General features: G+C 40.1%; 1 protein-coding gene across 3 annotated transcripts in view; it reads left to right on the top strand.

The window, feature by feature from the left end:
* The first annotated feature begins 1,163 nt into the window (after positions 1–1,163).
* Positions 1,164–18,839, top strand: part of ZNF217 (zinc finger protein 217) — a 28,881-nt gene continuing 11,205 nt past the window's right edge. The window contains exons 1-2 of one of the 3 annotated variants that reach the window (XM_061375437.1): positions 1,164–1,342; positions 16,111–17,745. In XM_061375437.1, coding sequence (XP_061231421.1) covers positions 16,350–17,745 — 1,396 coding nt within the window. In that variant the 5' untranslated portion in view covers positions 1,164–1,342; positions 16,111–16,349. Of the gene's footprint in view, positions 1,343–1,381; positions 1,715–1,825; positions 1,974–16,110; positions 17,746–18,839 lie in introns of those variants that run through there. The other 2 variants (XM_061375438.1, XM_061375439.1) reach the window with 2 other exon arrangements.

Raw genomic sequence — 18,839 nt, forward strand, 5'->3', positions numbered from 1 at the left:
GAATAAGGCAAAACCCTGTGCTCTTGGGTTACACAGAGGTTTTTAACAACCAGAACATTTTGAGAAAACTTTAAAACAAACCCCACATAATTTTAGTTTCCATTATTTTAGAAATGCCGGCAATTCAGGAAGGATGATTTTTATATTGAAGCAAATATGATTAGATGTGTGTGTGATCTAAACCTACTGATGTAAACTAAACTGACTTTAACAGGTCTCTGTGTGTCTTTGGGGGAAAAAAAAAAGAGGAGAGGCCACATGGAAGCTCACTTCTTAACTCATTTACTTGAAGAAGGTGCTAACCTCAGTCTAGCAGAGATTAAGCATTTTGCTAACAGTATCACAGACCGCGTTTAACTCCTAAAAATCTCCTCAGTTCCAACTGGAATACTCGGAAAAAATATATTAAGTCTTTGTCTGCTGTTTAATTCCACTTTGGCTTCCATACCTCTGGAGAAGAAGCAGTGCTATGCCAGACGGAACAGCTGAGCGCTTACGGCTGTCGAAAGAAATGCAAAATACATGAATCCCTGGCCTTTTGGGCCATGTCTGCAGCAAATGGCCAGGTTTCCATGTTGCTTCCCCTCCCCACGAGGCAGCAGTCCCAATGTGGGGCCCACTCACTTAACTGCAGGCCTTTGGTCTCCTCAGGGCAAGCCAGCGACGGCCATCTCACCCCCCAGCAACCCACCAAAGGAACCCGACGGACACCACTTAGGACGTGCATCGCTTTTATTTACATTTACAAAGCACAGCGAAGGCCCCTAATGGCCCCTGCCGGGCGTACGCTTATGTCAGGCAATATAAGGCTTTATGTAACGGCCCTCCGCCGTGCTTTGTCATTCAGAGCGATGCCATAGCAGCGTCCCCCTGCATCACAACACACAAAGGCCGGCTTGGCCCCGATCCGCCGCCGTTACGGGGCCGAGCAACCGCCGCCGCTTCTCGAGCTTCCCCCTTGAACGGCGGCGGCACAAAGGGAGCAGCCACTCGCAATGGTGCCATCCCCACCAGCAGGCCCGGCCCGGGGCACCACCGGCCGCAGTCCTTCGTGCGAGGGGCAGGCCTCGCCGCCTACCCCGCGCCTCACAGACCGCCAGCCCCACCGGGAAGGGGGCGTGGCCTACGTCAAGCGGCGGGGCGTGGCCTGCGCGGCGGGGCGTGGCCGAGTGGCGGGGGCTGCCCCAGCAACAGCTGCCGGGGGAGCGGTTTACAAACAGTGCCCCGAGCGCCAGCGCCGCCGAGTCCGGGCTCCGGCGGCACCGCGGGCGGCCGCCCCCTCTCCCCTCCTCCCTCCGCCCCCACCTCAGGATGCCGGCCGGGGGAGGCGGCCCCGGCACAGGTGAGGGAGGGCTGGGGGTCAACTTCCAGGGGGCTCCGGCCCCTCTGTCCTCCTCCTGCTCCCCCCCACCCTCACAGCGGCACCTGAGGGAGGTACAGCCCCTTCCCCTCGGGGCGGTCTCTGCCGTGAGGACCTGGTTGTGTGACCGATTGCGGGGGGGTGGGAGGGCAGCTGTCTTCCGGGACATGTTGAGGGGATCTGGGGGTATACACTCTCCCTTCCTTGTGAGGAGAAGGGGGGGGGGGGCTCAACGCCTCAGCCCCCGCCCCTCCCGAGCAAGCAGGGCCGCCCATCCCCGTGCTGTCCCGGCGCCTGGGAGGCTGGCGAGGCGCACTGACCGCCCCTGGGGGACAGGAGGAAGAGGAAGGGCAGGTGTGTGGGGGGGGACGCGGGTCCCTGGGTGGGGGGTAGGAAGAGCCGGGGAGGGGGGGGCCAGGTGTGCGGCAGCCGGCCCAGTTCGGGCCGCTCCAGCCTCCGTCCCCCAGCGGCCGAGCAGCAGGTAACAAGACCCCCTCACTGGGCAGTGGGAGGTGGCGGGCGCGGAGGGAGAAACCCTCCCTCCTTCACTCCCAGCCCCAAAGTTCCCGTTGTCCCCGGGATCACGTCCCCTTCCCCGGCTCCCCCCGCACAAGTAGGTGTCTGAAACTTCCCTCCTGTACCTGGGTGTTTGCTTTTCAATACTCCAGGCGTCGAGCCTGGGTTTTGGGGGTGCTTTTCTGCCGGGTGCTGGGGGGGGGGGGGGCGGGGTGGAGCGGGAAGAGACTTATTTCTTTGTGAGTCAAAGATGTTCCTGGAAGAAGGATTTGTAGTAAGTGGCTCATGGGGCGGAGGAAGGGGGGCTTGTTAATGAAAAGTTTATTGATCCATTTTGCCAGTTTTTGTTTCGTTTACCTTTGTCTTCTAAAGACCGAGCCCTTCCTGATAATTTCTTTGGCATCGTGTTGTTGTTTTTTTTTTTTTTTAAAGGAGAATAGGAAGTTTAGAAAATAAATAATTAAGTCTCAACTGACTTCTTAAGCAACAAAAGAGGTTGCCAAGCGAGGACAATCAAATTCTAGAATATCTAGAGATTGGATTTCATTCCTGTTCCGTGATACCCACTGGACTTTCTGTTTCGGGGGGGGGGGGGGGGCGTGTGTGGAGGTTTTTTGTTTGTTTGTTTCCCACACAGAAAACCTGCAGCCAAAGTAAGGTCTGTGTGTGCTCTAATGAGCCATCCCATAAAATGTGCTGTGTGACTCCCTGTAAGTATTTGAATTGGAGTGTAATAGTTTTGAAGTGGTGGTGAACAAAAATCTTTATGTTGTGTTATTGATCTGCTGATGAAAGGCGTTTGAATTTGAAAAGGGTTTAGTTTAGGGGTTTTGTGTGTTTAAATGTTTTTTAAGGTAACATTTTTTTTTTTTTCCATTTCTGAAATGACCTTGAGAGCTTTAAAACTACATCAGTTTTTACCAGTGGGTTTGAGGGGGAGGCAGTAGCAGAAGGATCTAGTGAAAATCGAAAATAGAAATGGGAACTGAAGTAGATGCAGTGAAATATTTTCTTATAGAAGTACGTGAAAAAGGAAGTTTTTGTAAGAATGTGTGAAAAAGAAGAGAGGGAAATAACATAGTTTCAGATGCAAGGAGAGAGAAGGAGCATATCATTCTTCACATTTTATTAGGCCCTGAAATGCAGGAGTGATATGATCTGGAAGACACAGAAATAAAACGCCTAACTACAAGTTGAATAGCAGGCATTGACTTGCTGACCAGTGCTTACATGGTTGGTGGGGGCTGGTTTTGCGTCTGCAAAGGTATCAGAGCACAGTGCTATGACAATGGCTTGCAAATGCTTTAACGCCATGTTTTATTGCTCTTAGGAGCTCTTATTAACTGTAGGTTTGGGAATACGACTAATACTTTATTTTTTGATGTCCACACTAAGGTTTAAGTGTTTCCTTGGATAATATAAAAGGACAGTTTCAAATAAGTAGGATAAACTGCATTCTTTGGCAGAGGGAGAGGGAAGAGGGAAAGGGTGGAGGAGGTATTTTTTTTCTTCCCCTTTACTAGTTCTGTAACTGAGTCAATATTTTAAGATCTGTGGCAGGAATGTGGCTTTGTGATCACTAATCTTTCTGTAACATTTTTTTAATGAGCAGTATTGTAATTCTGCGCAAAATATTTGGATTTTATATCTCACAGTTCGTTCTTGAAATCAACATGAGTTTTGGCTTTAAGTTTTTAGGTTGGTGAATATGAAAAACAAATAACTTTAGAAACATGGCTATTACAGTGATTATTGATTGACTTGGCCTACAGCCAAGCAACTCTTCTGCATACACCAGAGTTGCTGATTTAAATTCTACTGCTGCTGTTTTATATGTTAGCCTTTTTCAATCGTTAAACGGTATATACAGCTATTTAAGAACAGTAGATCAGTTTTTTAGTTAAGGTTTTCAATTATGTCTTCATCGCTTTGGAGTTGGCTGAATGACTTGACATGAGATTAAGCACAACAAAAGAAAAAGGCAGGGGAACAACAGCTGCCTTCCAGTACCAGAGCACTAGTATTCTGAGCAGTTAAGCATTTTACCTTTTAGTATTACGTGGTGTCAGGTTTAAATGTTCATCTTTATGCTCGTCTTTATAAGAACCTTAGACATTCTGATAAAACATCAGACACTCAAATCCTGCATATTTGTGTTTGGGGGTTGTTTGTCTCTTGAATTTTTGAGAAAATTATCTGAAGATCTGATACTGAGGGGTGAATTGATCTCATTAACTTTTAAGACAAAAGTAGCAAACAGTCACCACTAGTTTGTACTTGTTTAGTTACTGTGTGGTAAGAACTTTAAGGTGTGTCCTTAATGGCAACTGACGATTCTTGCTGCAAAGCCTTGTTTATTTTAGGTAGATGTTTTATACAGAATTTCCAGTGGGACAAATTAGTACACTGACTGCACTTATTCTTTCTGAAGACTGGCTGTAAGCATAAGAGAATAATTTTGCCATGCTGCAATCAGTATATATTTTAAAATTGAAACCATTAAGTTTTGCTGTGTATTTTGAGGCTTTTCCTACTTCCTTTGTTTAAACATTCTTAACCAGTGCATATCATATATGAGCTTAAAGCATTCATATGGCACTATTGGGGCCAAATTTAAATTTAAAATGAATACCTACGTCCTTGTTGATCAAAATAGAAAAAAACATTTCTTTAAATAAGTGGATGTTTTCTGGTTTTGAATGTGGTAAGAAGGCTATATTTGTATCTTGTAAACAAAGTTTCATATTAAGTCGTCTTTAGAGAATGGCTTCCAGGCTTTGGATTAGAGGAGAGGATTTTTTAATCTTTTTTTCTTTTTTTCCCCTTAATTTTAACTGAATAATGAATTTTTTTTGTTTTTATTTTGCTTTGTTTTGGAAGGGGTGGGGAGAGCATGATTTAGGGTAAGGGCTAGAAAGAGGAAGATAATAAACTTTAGCACCTTTTATCAGACTGTCTTACACAAAAGGTTACTTTTTGGTTTCCCCTTTCATTAGTTCACACGAAAAAAATTCCTTTTTGAGCAGTTATTGCTAATCTTCAGTATCTGTCTTTCCCTTACTACAGTATTTTCATGTAGAACCTTGTTTAATATAATATTTTATATGAATAAAGTGCTAAATTATTACTGTGATCAGGGGAAAATTATTTTAAAAGGGAACTGTAGATTTCACTTAGACTTTCAAAACGCTCATTACAAGAAATTTAGTTATAAAAATCTGAGAGTTTGTAATTAAGAAATTCAGGGGAAATGTTAAGCACATTTTAACTTCCCTTTGTTCTTTGGGACTTTTTGTTGTCCCAACTCTTTCTAACCAGAATCTTGATTGGGAATTCATTGTCCTAGTAAAAGATTCGATGCACTGTATATGTAAATGCACTACCTCTTTCCTGTGTTACGAAATGCTGTGACTACCGCTGGCATATGGAATGAACAGTCCCCCCCCCCCCTTCCCTAAGGTGGAATGGGCTAAGCTTTCTTTTCTTTGCAAGAAGCTGAAAGAAGAGTTTGACCTTTGAACTCACCCTCACACTTCCACACTGCTTTCAGGATGATTAAATAACCAAGGATATTTGCCTGTGTCTTACACTTATTTATCTCTCTTCAAATGTTTTAATACTTAACTGTTGAGGTATTGTCTTTAAATATAGCAAGACAGTACATTTCAGTTACAGCAGGGCTGCCATTTGCCAGCTCAGCCCTCTTATTTTTGAGACTCTTGATTTAGAACATCAGCGTTCCAATCAGATACTCTTTCCACATCTCATAACTACATTAATTTCAAACTACTGTATATTTTTAATGGACTTTGGGTCTCTTCTGATGACTCTTGGACCCCTTTTTTCAAGGTGACTTTAGGAACAAAAAAGTTTTTCTTTCTGGTGCACTAATAGGTCAGGGGATTCTGCTGACTACTGTATGCATGCTTCTAGAGAGATGTGACTCATACCACAGGAGATTTGCAACTGAATACAAAAGTAAGGAAAAGGATATGACCAAGCCACGTAAGATTCTCAATGCCCCTTGTATTTTAGGATAAAAAAAACAATTGCACTTTTCCAGCCTAAACTTACCTACGTATCTGTGCACCTCCAAACAAAAAGCTATTCTCAAAAAGATTTGCTTTTAGAAATCAGCTTACTTCAGTGAAATTCCTAAATAATCTTGTTTTGTTGCTGATGAAAACTAGTTTATGCCAATCCTGGGTGTATGTCATTGAGGGGAAAAAAATTAAAACTTCTACTGTTATTATCATATGACTTTGGTCAGAGCATAGTTTATAGCTTATCATAAATCTAGCTCTTTTGATTCTTCCTCTTTAATTCTTTTAAAGGGGAGCTGTGAGTGAAATGCTATGATAAGAACAGGCTTTCGATTTCAAAGTAACTCAATCTAAATTCTGGGGAAAAAGAGTTACAAATCAAAGATATAGGTGACAGACATATTTCAGAATACAGTCTTTGAGTTCATGGTAGAAGGTGGGATTGCTTATCAGACTGCCTCGAGAATTAAAAAAAAAAAAAAGCACAAGAGGAAATGTGGTTAGAATATGCAGGAAAAACTATGTAGATCAGTGTGACTTAAAGATTTGAGCAGAAACCCATCCAAGTATAAGTGAATAATTGACTGGATAGTGCTTTTCTATGTGCTAAAGATTTTATGCAACTAAAAGTATCAAAGTCTGAGTTTGTTTATGCGCAATGGGTACACTTGCATTTTTCAGTGTAATAAAGCAAGTGCAGTTTACCTCTGACATAAACTACATGAGGGAAATTAAAGGTCTTTGTATTTTGCTTACACTTTGTCATGATAATTGAGAACTGGTTGGGAGAAATCCTTGGGGTTGGGTCAGCCTCTCTTTCTTTTGATACACAGGTAGGAAGAAGCAACTTATACATACTACAAAGACTGCAATGCTTAAATATTAAGGAAAATGGATGTAAAGGTGATCCAGAGAAGCTGAAGTTTTTGTTTATTGTTTATTTCTAGCCTTTTTTTATTACATTATTAACATTTATTTATGAAACCACCTCTTTGATGAAAGATCAGTTTCTTGTGGATGCAAATTGTCTTTTTGAGGGTATTTGGCACTGTGAATCCTGGTATGTTGGACTACACCATTGCATACATCCCTTCAGTCCACTAGTCTGAAGTAACATAATGCTAGGCAATTAAAAAAGTTTACTCTCCATCAGTCTACATGGGTCTCTGGAAGATCTCCCACCTGCATGGAGGAGAGGAGGCAGCTATTTGAAGTGTCTATTTCTAGCGCTTTTCTATTTTAGTATCTTCAGATGCTAGTCCAGGGGATGACATAAGTAAGAGTAAATGTCTTTCCTCTGGACTGTACTTTTTACTATCTTTCAAAACGGATTTTTGCAAATGTGGACTGTGGATATGTTTCAAAGTGACAACTTCAAAGTGGTCTGCAGAGGATAGAAATGGGAAGTTGCTGCTTTTTCTTCACAGTGGTTTGAGCTGTGTTGGTTGAATGTTAGATTCAGAGTTGAAATCGGGTGAGAGCACTAGGGAAGATTAATGACCTTAACAAAATGAACTCTTTGGAAGCAATCACTTCTCTCAAATTCAGAAGCAGTAGAAGAAGCTCTTTTCCTGTTATTTCACCTATGCTGCCCAAAAGGATGCAACTTGCCTGTAATTGCTATGGAGGAACTCCTGGATCTTGAGTAATAAGGAATGAAGTCTAATTTGGTAAACTTGGAATTTACCACTTCTTTGTAGTTGTGGCTGCTTGAGAGACCTAACATCCTTCTGCGGAGAAGTAAAAAAAAAAAGTCAAATTTCCTTTTAATGTCTCTGAAAATATCTTCTTCTTTCAAATGAAATCCAAGGCTAAACATAAGGCAGTCTGTGTAAGGTGAGAGACTGACTCAACAATAAAAATGTATCACTCCACCAAGACAGTCTTTACCTGCTGTGGGGAGAACAATAAACTGTTTTGTAAGGTAAGGGGTCATTGCCAGTTTAAGTACATGTAACTTCTTGATTTAATGAAGTTGCATCATCTTATAGCAGGGGAGGAATGTGTCCCAGACTTAGGTAAAATAGGATCACTCTTTTGTCTTTCAGCCTTTCTACAACAGGTATTGGCCACTTCATGTTGTCTAAAGGACACTGGCTCTGTGGTTCCTGAGAAATTCTCTCTTAATCAGAGGAAAAAGGGGAAAAAATCTGGCTGTTAGGGCAGTCCTTGTGAACTTTAAAAGTCAATACTTTTTTGTGACACTTCCTCCTTTAATGCCAAGAATTGGTCTCTTTTATATTTGCTTTTGCTCAGCGGAGGAAAAACATGTGCAAAATGATGCAAGCTTATATGTTCCCTGCTTTAAAAAGGAATAATTACATCTTTTGATAGAAGAGGCATTCAGTTCACTGAGGAGACACATTCAGCTCATCCATCCTCTGCCAAAACACTGTTAGACATATAGCCTTAAAGAAAAAGGGACTCCACAGGAAAGCGTTTTTTAAAGAAAGGATATCCTTTGTTTCTATTAGTATAGATGTCTGAAATGGGGGGAGGGAGTTTTCCTAATATTGTTCATTATTAACTACTAGTTATTTTCCACTTGGTGATTAAAATCCTGTTTGCTAGACTTCAGGAGGAAAATTACTTGCATTTATGTCTGAATTATCTGACTCCAAAAGAGCTTTGAAGAAAATCTAAAGTGTGGAGAACTGCCTGGATAAACGGCATTCTGCTTTCTGCAGTATACGTCTCTGTTTCTTCAGTTCTGTTTTTATGAATTATCTTAGTGTTGTTACACTGGAAAGCTCTCTAGTGTTGTTAGAAGGGACTGTAACTGAGAAAACCAGTAGCTTCTCTTACAGAGCAGAAAATGATAAGCCATGAAAACCTCTCTCAAGAGTTTAAGTTTAGGGTAACTTTGAAAACTTCAAGCCTGGAGGATGGAGACTAACAAAGGGACGTAAGTTTGCAGATTTAGGGAGTGGAAATTCCAGTTTAGGGTCATCTTTTTATGTTCTCTTTTTGACCTGAACATCTTCATTTTGATCTTTCCTGCAACTGAAACAAACAACTCTCTTCCTCTCCTTCCTCCCCCTAAATCTCCATTTCCTTAAAGAAGTACTCATGTTAGTTCTTTATCAGACAGAACTGTTAAACTCTTTATTTAAAGGCAGAACACTTGGTATAAAAACTTATGTGTGGATGAGAAACAATGTTAGGTGTACTCATGTGCTCCTCTGTTAACAAAGAAATACACTGGGAAATTGTGTTAAGATTATATACTGTTAAAAGATAGAAGGGAGTAGCTCTTGCCTTCCCTAGAAAGCAATAGAACTCACTGTAATGAAGAGTAAGTTATTTGCTTCATGTAGTGTTATGAAGAAAAGTTGACTCTTCTGCTATTCTGCAACATAATGTTTTATCTGTGCTGACTTTTATAGCTTTCCAGTGTTTTAACTTAAGTCATAGGCAGATGAATAGCTGTATTCCTTAAGAAATGAGGTCACAGTCTATGCAGCAAATGGTGTCATCTTCCCTAGCTTTAGGGACTATCCCTCCCTCAAATTGAGGTAGAAAAGACATTTCTGTCTAATAAAGAAGAACACTTTATTGCATGAGGTGTGGGACATGTATGCGTTTCTTCTTAAATTGAGAAAGGAAGTTATGTGGTTGTCATAAAACCCCTATAACCTGTGGAGACAAACTTGAAATTCCAGGCTGTGGATGTTTGGAAATCTGACTAATGTTTTGGAGTAACTGGCAAATTAAAACCTCACAATAACACTTTGCTTCTCTTTCTGACTAAACATCGGAGCCTACAAAGACCCCAGCACACCAGTAGTGCTCATACAGTGGAGCTGTTGTCACTGATGGGTTGCACACAACCTAGGGCACTAGGTACTCTTTTGAAAGTGTGGAGCTCTTAAGTATTGTTACCAACTACTTAGGGGTGATTTCTGCTTAATATCCCGTGTATGTATCAGGTGTGGTGCAATTGGCTTAAGTTCATGCAGTGATATATATGTATATAAAAAAAAAAAAGAAAAGAAAAGAAAAAGCTCTAAACAAACTAATTTTTTTCTTTTTCTTTCTTTTTTTTTTTATTTATTTGAAGTTGTATTTATTTATGCATACTCTGTCTATGGTCACCATTACACCTAAATATGGGTGTGCCCAGACAAACTGGATAATATACAGTCGTTTTTATTTGTGATCTGAATGAGGAAAAAGTGATGTTAACTGGTTCACTTTACTTAAGTTCATTAGATAGAACTGGAACAACTGTTCTGAAAAAGAAAAACTTTTAGATTGAGCTAAGAAAAGATGTTTAAATAACTTGTGGTTTCCAAGAAGAAATCAGCAGTATAAAATCTTGGTGATGCCAAAGTGCAGCAACCTGTTCTGAGGTATAAACATACTAAGAGAAAAAGAATGTTTCATGTAAAATTACTCTTAATATTCTGAAACCTCTTGAAACATGAGGAAAACTGAAAGGTTGTTGTTTTCTTTTTTTTTTTTTTTTTTTTTCTAAAGTTACATGAAAGTTTCTCAAGTCAAAGAGACACAGTAAAAATGAAGGTAGTTAATCTGCAGCAGCTGGCGCTCCGGTGGGGTTTGAAGTGTGGGTTTCTTGTTCTTTGCTGGCACTAGATTATGTAGGACTTGGAACCTTGTGGAATCTTAGTAGCATAGTGAAAGAAACTCTGGTCATCTGTTAAACAGCAATAGCTTTGCTACTGGCCTTGAATTTAAGGATCTGTTAACAGCTCTCAGGTCTGAGTGCATATCTTCTAGCATACAGACAAGTAACTAAGTGTCATGTACTTGGCTGTAACTTTTCTAGTTTTCTCACTTCTGTTTCTAAGGAAATTTTGTGGCAACTAGGTTAACTTCTGTAATTGTTCCTGCTTGCTATTTAAAGTTTAACAATAGTTTTGCTAACACAGAATTAGCAAGATATAGTTGTATTTCCTGACACTAGCTGCACAGCTTCTATTCCCAGTGCTTTGCAGTGTTTAAAATGGGAAATTCAGTTGTTAGACTTAGCTATTCTTTGAAAGGTGTCTAGAGTTTTTTATTACGTATTCATGGAAATTTTGAAATGCAGGAAGTAGAAATGCAGTCAAATTACTACTGATAGGTCATTTCCCAAAGAAATCTTTGAGTCTGTAATATGTTGTCTTTGGTTGTGTAATTTAATAAAAAGAAATTAAACTTCTCTACAGGCATTTAATTAAATTTTTCTCCGTTTTAATAGTCCCTTTATATGCAGCAGGTTTTTGGTGTGGTTCTTAGGTTGTGTGGCAAGTGCAATGAAAACAAGATGTTCTCATCTGTCCAGTTCAATCTTTAGTTACATGTATTTTGTGGTGTTCATAAATATAATGGGTATCACTGCAAACCTATTGAAGTATTTGACTGAAGGCATTATAGCCAAATATGACTCAGGTGTGAACTAAAATTTGATAATGCTCAGGCTCTGGATTGTTGGAAGAATAAAGTACAATAGGTGGCATCCTGCAGTTGAGATGACTTTACCCCACCTGTGGACAGACCACTCCAGTAAGTGTCCAGGTGTGCTGAGCAGGACAAGGTTCCTCCTGCCCTGCTCTTTCACTGCAAGGCAGTTGCAGCAATCAGGGGAAGATGTGGGCAGTGGACTCTTGTGTGAGACATTTACAGATGAATAGGGGAGTCAGAAGTCAAGATTTCTTGACTCACTTTCTTGTGAGAAGGGATAGTAATTCTTTATTTTCAGCCTTGAGTTAATCTGTAGCAAATTTATCACTTTTCATCTGTTGGAAGGAAGGCTTTCCTGTTTTGTTCTGTTCCTTTACTCAGTATCCCTGATACTGGTGTGTCGTGTCTGTCCTTTTGTCTTCTGAGAGTGAAAGACAACAGAAGAAACACGGGGTACTGTATTATTTTTTGTTGAGCTAATACAGACCTTCAGCCTAAAATCGTTACAGTGCTTGTCAAAACTGCGGGTCATCTACTTTCTGAGGGAAGCAATAGCACAGAATTAAGGCAACACTTGTCAGTTTAGCTGCTGCCTACAGGGTTTTGAATAACAGGAATGTAATTAATCAGCATTTTTGGTCCTCAAATACAAGGCATAATATCTTCACTAGGAAGAAGGGTTTTGTTAATAATGGATAAAATCCTAGAGCAGATATTTGGCTTGTAGTTTCAGCATGTGTTACCTTGAGAGTGGGTAAAAAGTAAACAGCGAGAGTGTAAAATCTTACGTATGTAAAAGTATGAGATATATGTAAAAGCCATATTTCTGATCAGAGTGAAGTGTGTAACCAGCAGATATAAAAATAAGACTAGAGCTTTCTAGCTCACCTTCTCTCTCTAGTAGTGTTATCCTTTCCCTTCTCAGTTTAAATACAGTTCTGTCTCTTTGTATCTGTGGCTTTCTTCAGAACTGCTGCCTACAGGACTTTATTCAGTCTGTAGGTACTATCTCCTGTAGAAGAGATAGTGCCTAATACTCTTAAGAGCCTCAGCTGCAAGTAGGCATTTCACATTCTTAAAACAGGAATATCTTGCTCTGCTTTGCAATGCTGCCTAGAGGATGAGCTGTGGCCAGCTCTTCAGAAGTGTTCGGAACCTCATATTAAAACCGGTGAAAGCTTGAAAAGCATTCAGCAGCTAACACAGGTTGGTGGTGTGTTAAATGCTTTGAAGAGCCATGGAAGAAGCCTCCAAAGGGCTTGTTCAAAGCTATTGATACCAAATAAAATTTGGATCTAAACTCCTGTTAAAATCCTCTCATGAGCCATATGTTAAAGTTCTATGCTCTTTATTTATATGTGCTTTTGTGGGGACAGGTTTAGGTTTTTGGATAGCTGAGATGAGATTGAAACAGACCTCTTCTCAAAGGGCTTACCAGAGAAAACTTTATTGATTGTCTGAGGTAGATTTTTTGTAGATCAGTGACCAGCCCAGGGCCTTCCCTAGATGTGACCAAGTGTGTTCTTTAAATCCTAGTAAGTCTCTTAAGTGTGTGGTTTTTACAAACATATCATCCTAGGTTAGGTTTGAGTAGAGCAGTGTGTGGTGGTCCATGTTACAAGGATGTCTCTTCTACCCTCATCACAGCATTCTGTGGAGGATAGGGGATTGAGTGTGAATTTCTGCTGTGTGTCATCTGTTTTTTCTTTAAAGTGACTTAATTCTTGTTGCTTTATTGTGTGTGTGTTGTAATGGGGCAAAGTGGGGAGTGTCATAAGGCATAATCAGCTTTTTCTGTATTTGCAGACACAAGGAAATAATTGATGCTGAATCTCAGCAATTCAGTATGGGAGACTTTAAGCACTGGCGTTTGGCTCTGACTTCATACCCCAGAGATGCCTCTGGCCTTTTTGTAGGATGATTCTTATATCTATTACAGCAGAGCACTTACCTGTGGCTCTGAAAGTAAATGCATTAAACTCTCAAGTTTCTTTAATTTTCTTTTTTTTTTTTTTTTTTTTCTTAAATCTTGTCTGGGTATTCATCAGAAGTATTCAGGAGTCTTTCAAAGTTGATGTTCATTCCTTGTTTGGAAATAAATTATTTTCAGGCAGATAGTCACCGCATATGCACATAAGCTTTGCTGCAGCATGTTATCCTGTTGTGTAAAAAAAATACCTCTTAAAACGACAGCAGAAATAAAACAAAACGGCAAGTTGAAACATGAAGTGAAACATGTTAACCAGCACCCTTTGATATGTTTTTCCTTGCATTTTGCAAAAGGGAAAGCTTTTTGAATACTTTAGCTTCAAAATTTTGTTATAGCTCCTTCACCTGGCTATAGTGGGGGAGTGAAAGCCAGAAAGTCAAAACTGAATAGGGAAGGTAGAAAGGCAAAAGCAAAGGCTGCAGTAGAAGCAATTCAGAAGAGTCCTATCATGGACTGAACCTGCCTATTACAAAAGACTTTGAGTCATTATGCGGAGAGGAAGTGTTAATCATGGCAGTGATAGAACTGAAACTGGGGATAAAGGGCGTAGTTGGAAAAGAGATTTGCAGAAAGTCCAGGTTCTGTTGCCATCAACCTGTCAGACAGTGGCTTGTTCCCTCTTACCCTCTGTAGACTACACCCCAAGATCCCTCCATTCATGTTGAACTTGGCATGAGTCTTGGGCCCAGGCCTGAAACAACCTGGGTTTAAAAAAAGGTAGAAGCTTCATGGTATTAGATTCGATCATTGTCTGGACCTGGTTTAGGGGACTGGATGATGAAGACACTAAGTTCTGGAGAGACAGAAGGGTGGGGGAGGGAGAGGAAGACAAGCAAGTGCAAGCAATTTTATGCTATATTGGCATTCTGGGGGGTTGGGGGTGGTGGTGTTTGTTTAGTTTTGTGGGGTTTTAGATTTTATTCTCTGGTTGGGTTTTTTTGTCTGTTTTTGTTTTTTTAAACACATCTTCACTGAGCTCCAGGGTCATCTTGTCTGCATAATGGTGGAAAAGAAGCTGCTAACTTTTCAAATGAAGACTGAAGAGTATTCTTATAGCAAGGCTGTAGTGTAGGGAGTGTTTGAAATGTTGGATCTATGACTCCTAGCAATGTGGTATTATGTTTCCTTTCCCAGGTGGTTATCTTGCCTGGGCTTGACTGTTCTGTGGTAGGTAAAGGTATCCAATAAAGTTGAAGGCATTGTATCAAAGCTTGGGTCTATAAACGGTTGCCTTTTCACTTCAGCTGATTAAAGCTCCCGTCCCATGGCTGTTGGACACATTGGTTTGCTGGCAGGTGGCCTTACAGGCATGTTGTCTGCAGACATGTCTGGGATACTGTGCTGTATAAACTTTTCAAGTTCCCATGGCTGAGCATTTGAAGATTTCATGGCTTAAGACCACCTTTTTCTGTCCAATAAGCACTGTCTGATCAGAAAAGGAGACAGGTGACCTCAGCTGCACATCTTACTTGCTACAGTTACTTGTCATGAAACTCTGTAGCCTACACTATTAGAGTTGAGCTGTTACCCTTTCTTTGCCTGAAATGAAGCAAAATGTTTCTATTTTTCTCTAAATAAAGCAAGGCTGAGGTGGAAGTTGAACTGAACTTTAAAACCTGACTTTGCCTGTATTCTTGCCTTCTGCTATAAGAGCTATAGAGCATATTGTGTTTTCAGAAATATTAATTCAAGTAATGAGAATTACTGGCTAGCTGTCTCTATGAAATAATTTGTAAAAGTTTGAGTCAGATTTTGAATGCATTCTTTTCATTTGATATACTTTTATTTGGAAATATGCCTTATCTCAGAACTATTTCTCTTCAGTTTATAATGGTTTTCTATTAATTTGGTAGGCTTTTCCTTTATCCAAAAATTTGATCAAGAGTCCTGAACTCTATGATGCTATAATTTGCTAGCCCGAAGAGAGGTGGCCACCAGTAGCTGCTTGCAGGCATTACAACTCATACAGATTTAGATATTTAAGTTGGAGTTGTAATTAATTATATTATAACCCTTTTAAAGCCTGTCTTAAGATTAAAACTTCCCTTTAGAGTGTAATAAAAAAAAAAAAAAACAACAACAACACATTGTTGCACGTAGTTTGAAATGAGAAGCCTTTCCTTTTTAAATTAGTTGGCCTCTTGATGTAATTGTACCAGCCCAAAATTGTTACAGATTGTAAATCTGTGGATGATAGTAAAAGCTTTGGTTGGTGCTATTAGTGAATAGTTCTTAATGCAAAAGTTTGTACTGACGCCAACTGTGTACGCGCACTGTGAAATGCAATGGCAAACTATCTGGTCTTGGTGAGGGCGGGAAGTCTTTTGCTCAAGAACCTTTAGAGCATGAACAAGTAGTTTTACTGTGCCTCTAAACACCTGTTTCACAGGTTCAAGGAAAGGTTGCTTTGGCTTGCTGTATGTAGTTGTTTACAGTAGTGTATGACTTGAAATATGATTTCAGCAGCTTTATGTAACTGGGTAAGAGTAAGTTTAGAACAGACAGTAGACAAAGTATTGCTTTTATACTTTGTTTACTATCTTAGTAGTAGACAAAGCAATCTTAATACGGAAACCCAGCTACTGGAATACAGGGATGTTCAAAACCATACTATTTCAACTGCAGTAGGTAGAAAAATGGCCAGAGTGCCTTCTAGCTGCCCCTCACTTACTATTAAATTATGCCTTCTCTATTCAAAAGCATTGATATTTACCTAGCCACAACGTTCTCATTATTTGGGAGACAATTCTTTCCTCTTATTTTTCAAAGTCTGACTATTTTCCTTTCTTTTCCAGGTGCTGGAGTTCTTTGTGTCACTGAGAGAACTGATGGATACACTTGCTTGAACAGAGACAAAAACAAAAAGGAAAATCTTTTTCTTGTGGAAAAAATCTTCCTGGCAGAGGTGTTTTAGCTTAGACTTCTGAGCAGATGTTGGAGAACTTTACAAGTGTCCTTATTGTGATCAGTGAGCATCCCCAAAGAACTGAAACCTTACATTAAAACACGTAATAGGGAACAGAACGTAGGAAACATGCCAACTCAGCCTCTCTTGGCATACATGGATGGACCGGATGGAATAGCAAGTACCGTTGGTGCACAGATGGAGAATAATGATGCCTCAATGACAATAAAAGGAACAAACACAATTTCTTACAAAAGCTTGCAAGAAAAGTTTCTCATGCAAGCTGAGGGATGCATGCCTCTGGACTGCATGTTCTGTGATGAGACTTTTAAACATCCTGAAGAACTTGGTAAGCATGTTTTAACACAGCATAGGCCCACTCTTTGTGAACCAGCTGTTCTGCGTGTTGAAGCAGAGTATCTTAGTCCTTTAGATAAATGTCAAGTAAGAACAAACTTGCCTTTAACAAACAATGAAAAAGACAGTGAAGAATTGAGTTGTAAAGTTTGTGGACAAACATTTCGTGAGGCTTTTGATGTTGAGGCGCACATGAAAAAGCATAAAGATTCTTTCACCTATTGGTGTAATGTATGTGGAAGAAGATTTAAAGAGCCGTGGTTCCTCAAAAATCACATGAGAACACATACTGGAAAGCCTGGTTCTAGGAACAAGCACCAACAAGGTTCTGAAAGTCCCATAACAATAAATGAGGTGGTGCAGGAGCATGTAACTGAAAACGTAACGTCACCTTACAAAATTTGTATGGTTTGTGGTTTCCTATTTCACAATAAAGAGACTCTAATTGAGCACAGTAAAATGCACACCAAAGAATCGGTACCCAGTGGTGAAAGCCCCCCAGTGACTGGTGAACCTAATGCAGAAGGAGCATCTCAGAAGGAGGAATTTCTTCGATTCTTGAACTTAAGACCAAACTCTGTTCCAGAAAACAAATCGCAAAAGCCTGTGAAATGGATAGCTGAACTAGATCCTTTCACCACATATCAAGCATGGCAGCTGGCTACCAAAGGTAAAATTGCAGTTGGACATGGCCAAACTAAAGAAATAGGGCATGAAGTAAGTACAGACAATGATGATTCATCTTCTGATAAAGAAGAACTCAGTGAAATTTGGAATGCAAATAAAGGTAGCCAGACTGAAACTACTGGGAAGTCAAGAGTAAATAAAAACAGCAGTTACACAGGAAATAGTAACTTATCCCAAGTCAAATTGAAACATCCCGGTGGTGAAGTGCCTTCTGTGGAGATGGATTTTAAATTGACTCAGAACAAAGAGAAACCAACACACTGTTCACAGTGTGGTAAAGCCTTCAGAACATACCACCAGCTAGTCCTTCATTCCAGAGTACATAAGAGAGACAGGCGGACTGATGCAGAGACTTCAGCTGTTTCCAGGACATGCTGCACTGATATCATTGCAAGTCTGGATGAAAATGGAACAGCAGAACGGGTAGAAGGAGGCTCTGAAGATGGATCTGAAGATGGGCTTCCAGAAACACTTCATTTAGGTGAGTAGCATTTTGAACACATAAGTTTGAAATAGCTGTTACTGTATTGTTTAGGAACTCTTTAGAGTCAAAGAATGCATCTTGCTTTTCTCTGTTGTCTTTCCAAAATTTAACCAGAGATATTTAATGTTATGGTGGGGGAAGGGGAAAGAGTTAAAATGAGGGGAGCATAGGTTCTGACACCACCCTTCTGAGATCCTTGAAGTTGTGTTGGGCCTTCTTGCAGCTATGATTTGGGTTACTGGAATTGAATACAATCGGTCCAGGAAAAGTCACTGTTTAAATAAACACGTCCTCCCCCCATTTACTGGATGTTTTTCAGTGTTGCCTATCCTTTCTTGTCCAGCACATGTTTTTACAAGTAGCATTTCTGAGGAAATCATTGCAGCTTCGCTTTTATTCCATGCATCTTGTAAGAAAGGGCAGAAGATGTCCAATGCTTTATAGTAGCAAAGACCCTGTCAAGTAAAGAATAGTTCCAAACTTTTTCTATCAAACTGTAGGCTTTATGTTTCTTTTGAACAGTATGTAACTTGTCAGAACCAGCAATTTTAAATTAGTTGCATAAGGACATGCATGCAAGCTATTAATATGTGGACATCATATATGTAAGAGAGGCATATATTTAACTCCTTCCATGAAGGATTGCTTAAAGTTCTTTTTAACAAAGTTGATGGGTTCAATCTGTATGTTACGCAGAATAAATTCTGCATCTTATAGTGTCTTAGGGAAAACAAGTGATACTGAATGATTCCTTAGTTGAAAAAGATTGTGTGTCTGGGGACAAAAAAGGGACAGCAAAAGTCTTCTAGCTAGCTAATCTAGGACTTTAGTGTGTGACAAGCTTTGAGTCTGCATTTAAAGAACAGACACACTTGCATAATCTTAAGAAAAGACACAATGTACAGAATGTCCTGGCAAATGCAACTGACTTTTCCATTTCTGGTAATGTGCAGCCCTTTATTTTGCCTCCAGTAACAAAGGAATGGAATTATTACCTAATGTTAACTTGCTTGTTTTGTTTCTCAGTGTCTTATCCTAAACTACAACAGCTTTCATTGTGGGATGCTGAGTCATGCTTATTGAGACATTAT

This window comes from Neopsephotus bourkii, unplaced genomic scaffold (genome assembly GCF_033783945.1).
Source record: "Neopsephotus bourkii isolate Nb327-2 ecotype Australia unplaced genomic scaffold, CSIRO-AGI_Nbou_v1 NB_1663, whole genome shotgun sequence".
In the NCBI taxonomy this organism is placed as follows: Eukaryota; Metazoa; Chordata; class Aves; order Psittaciformes; family Psittacidae; genus Neopsephotus; species Neopsephotus bourkii.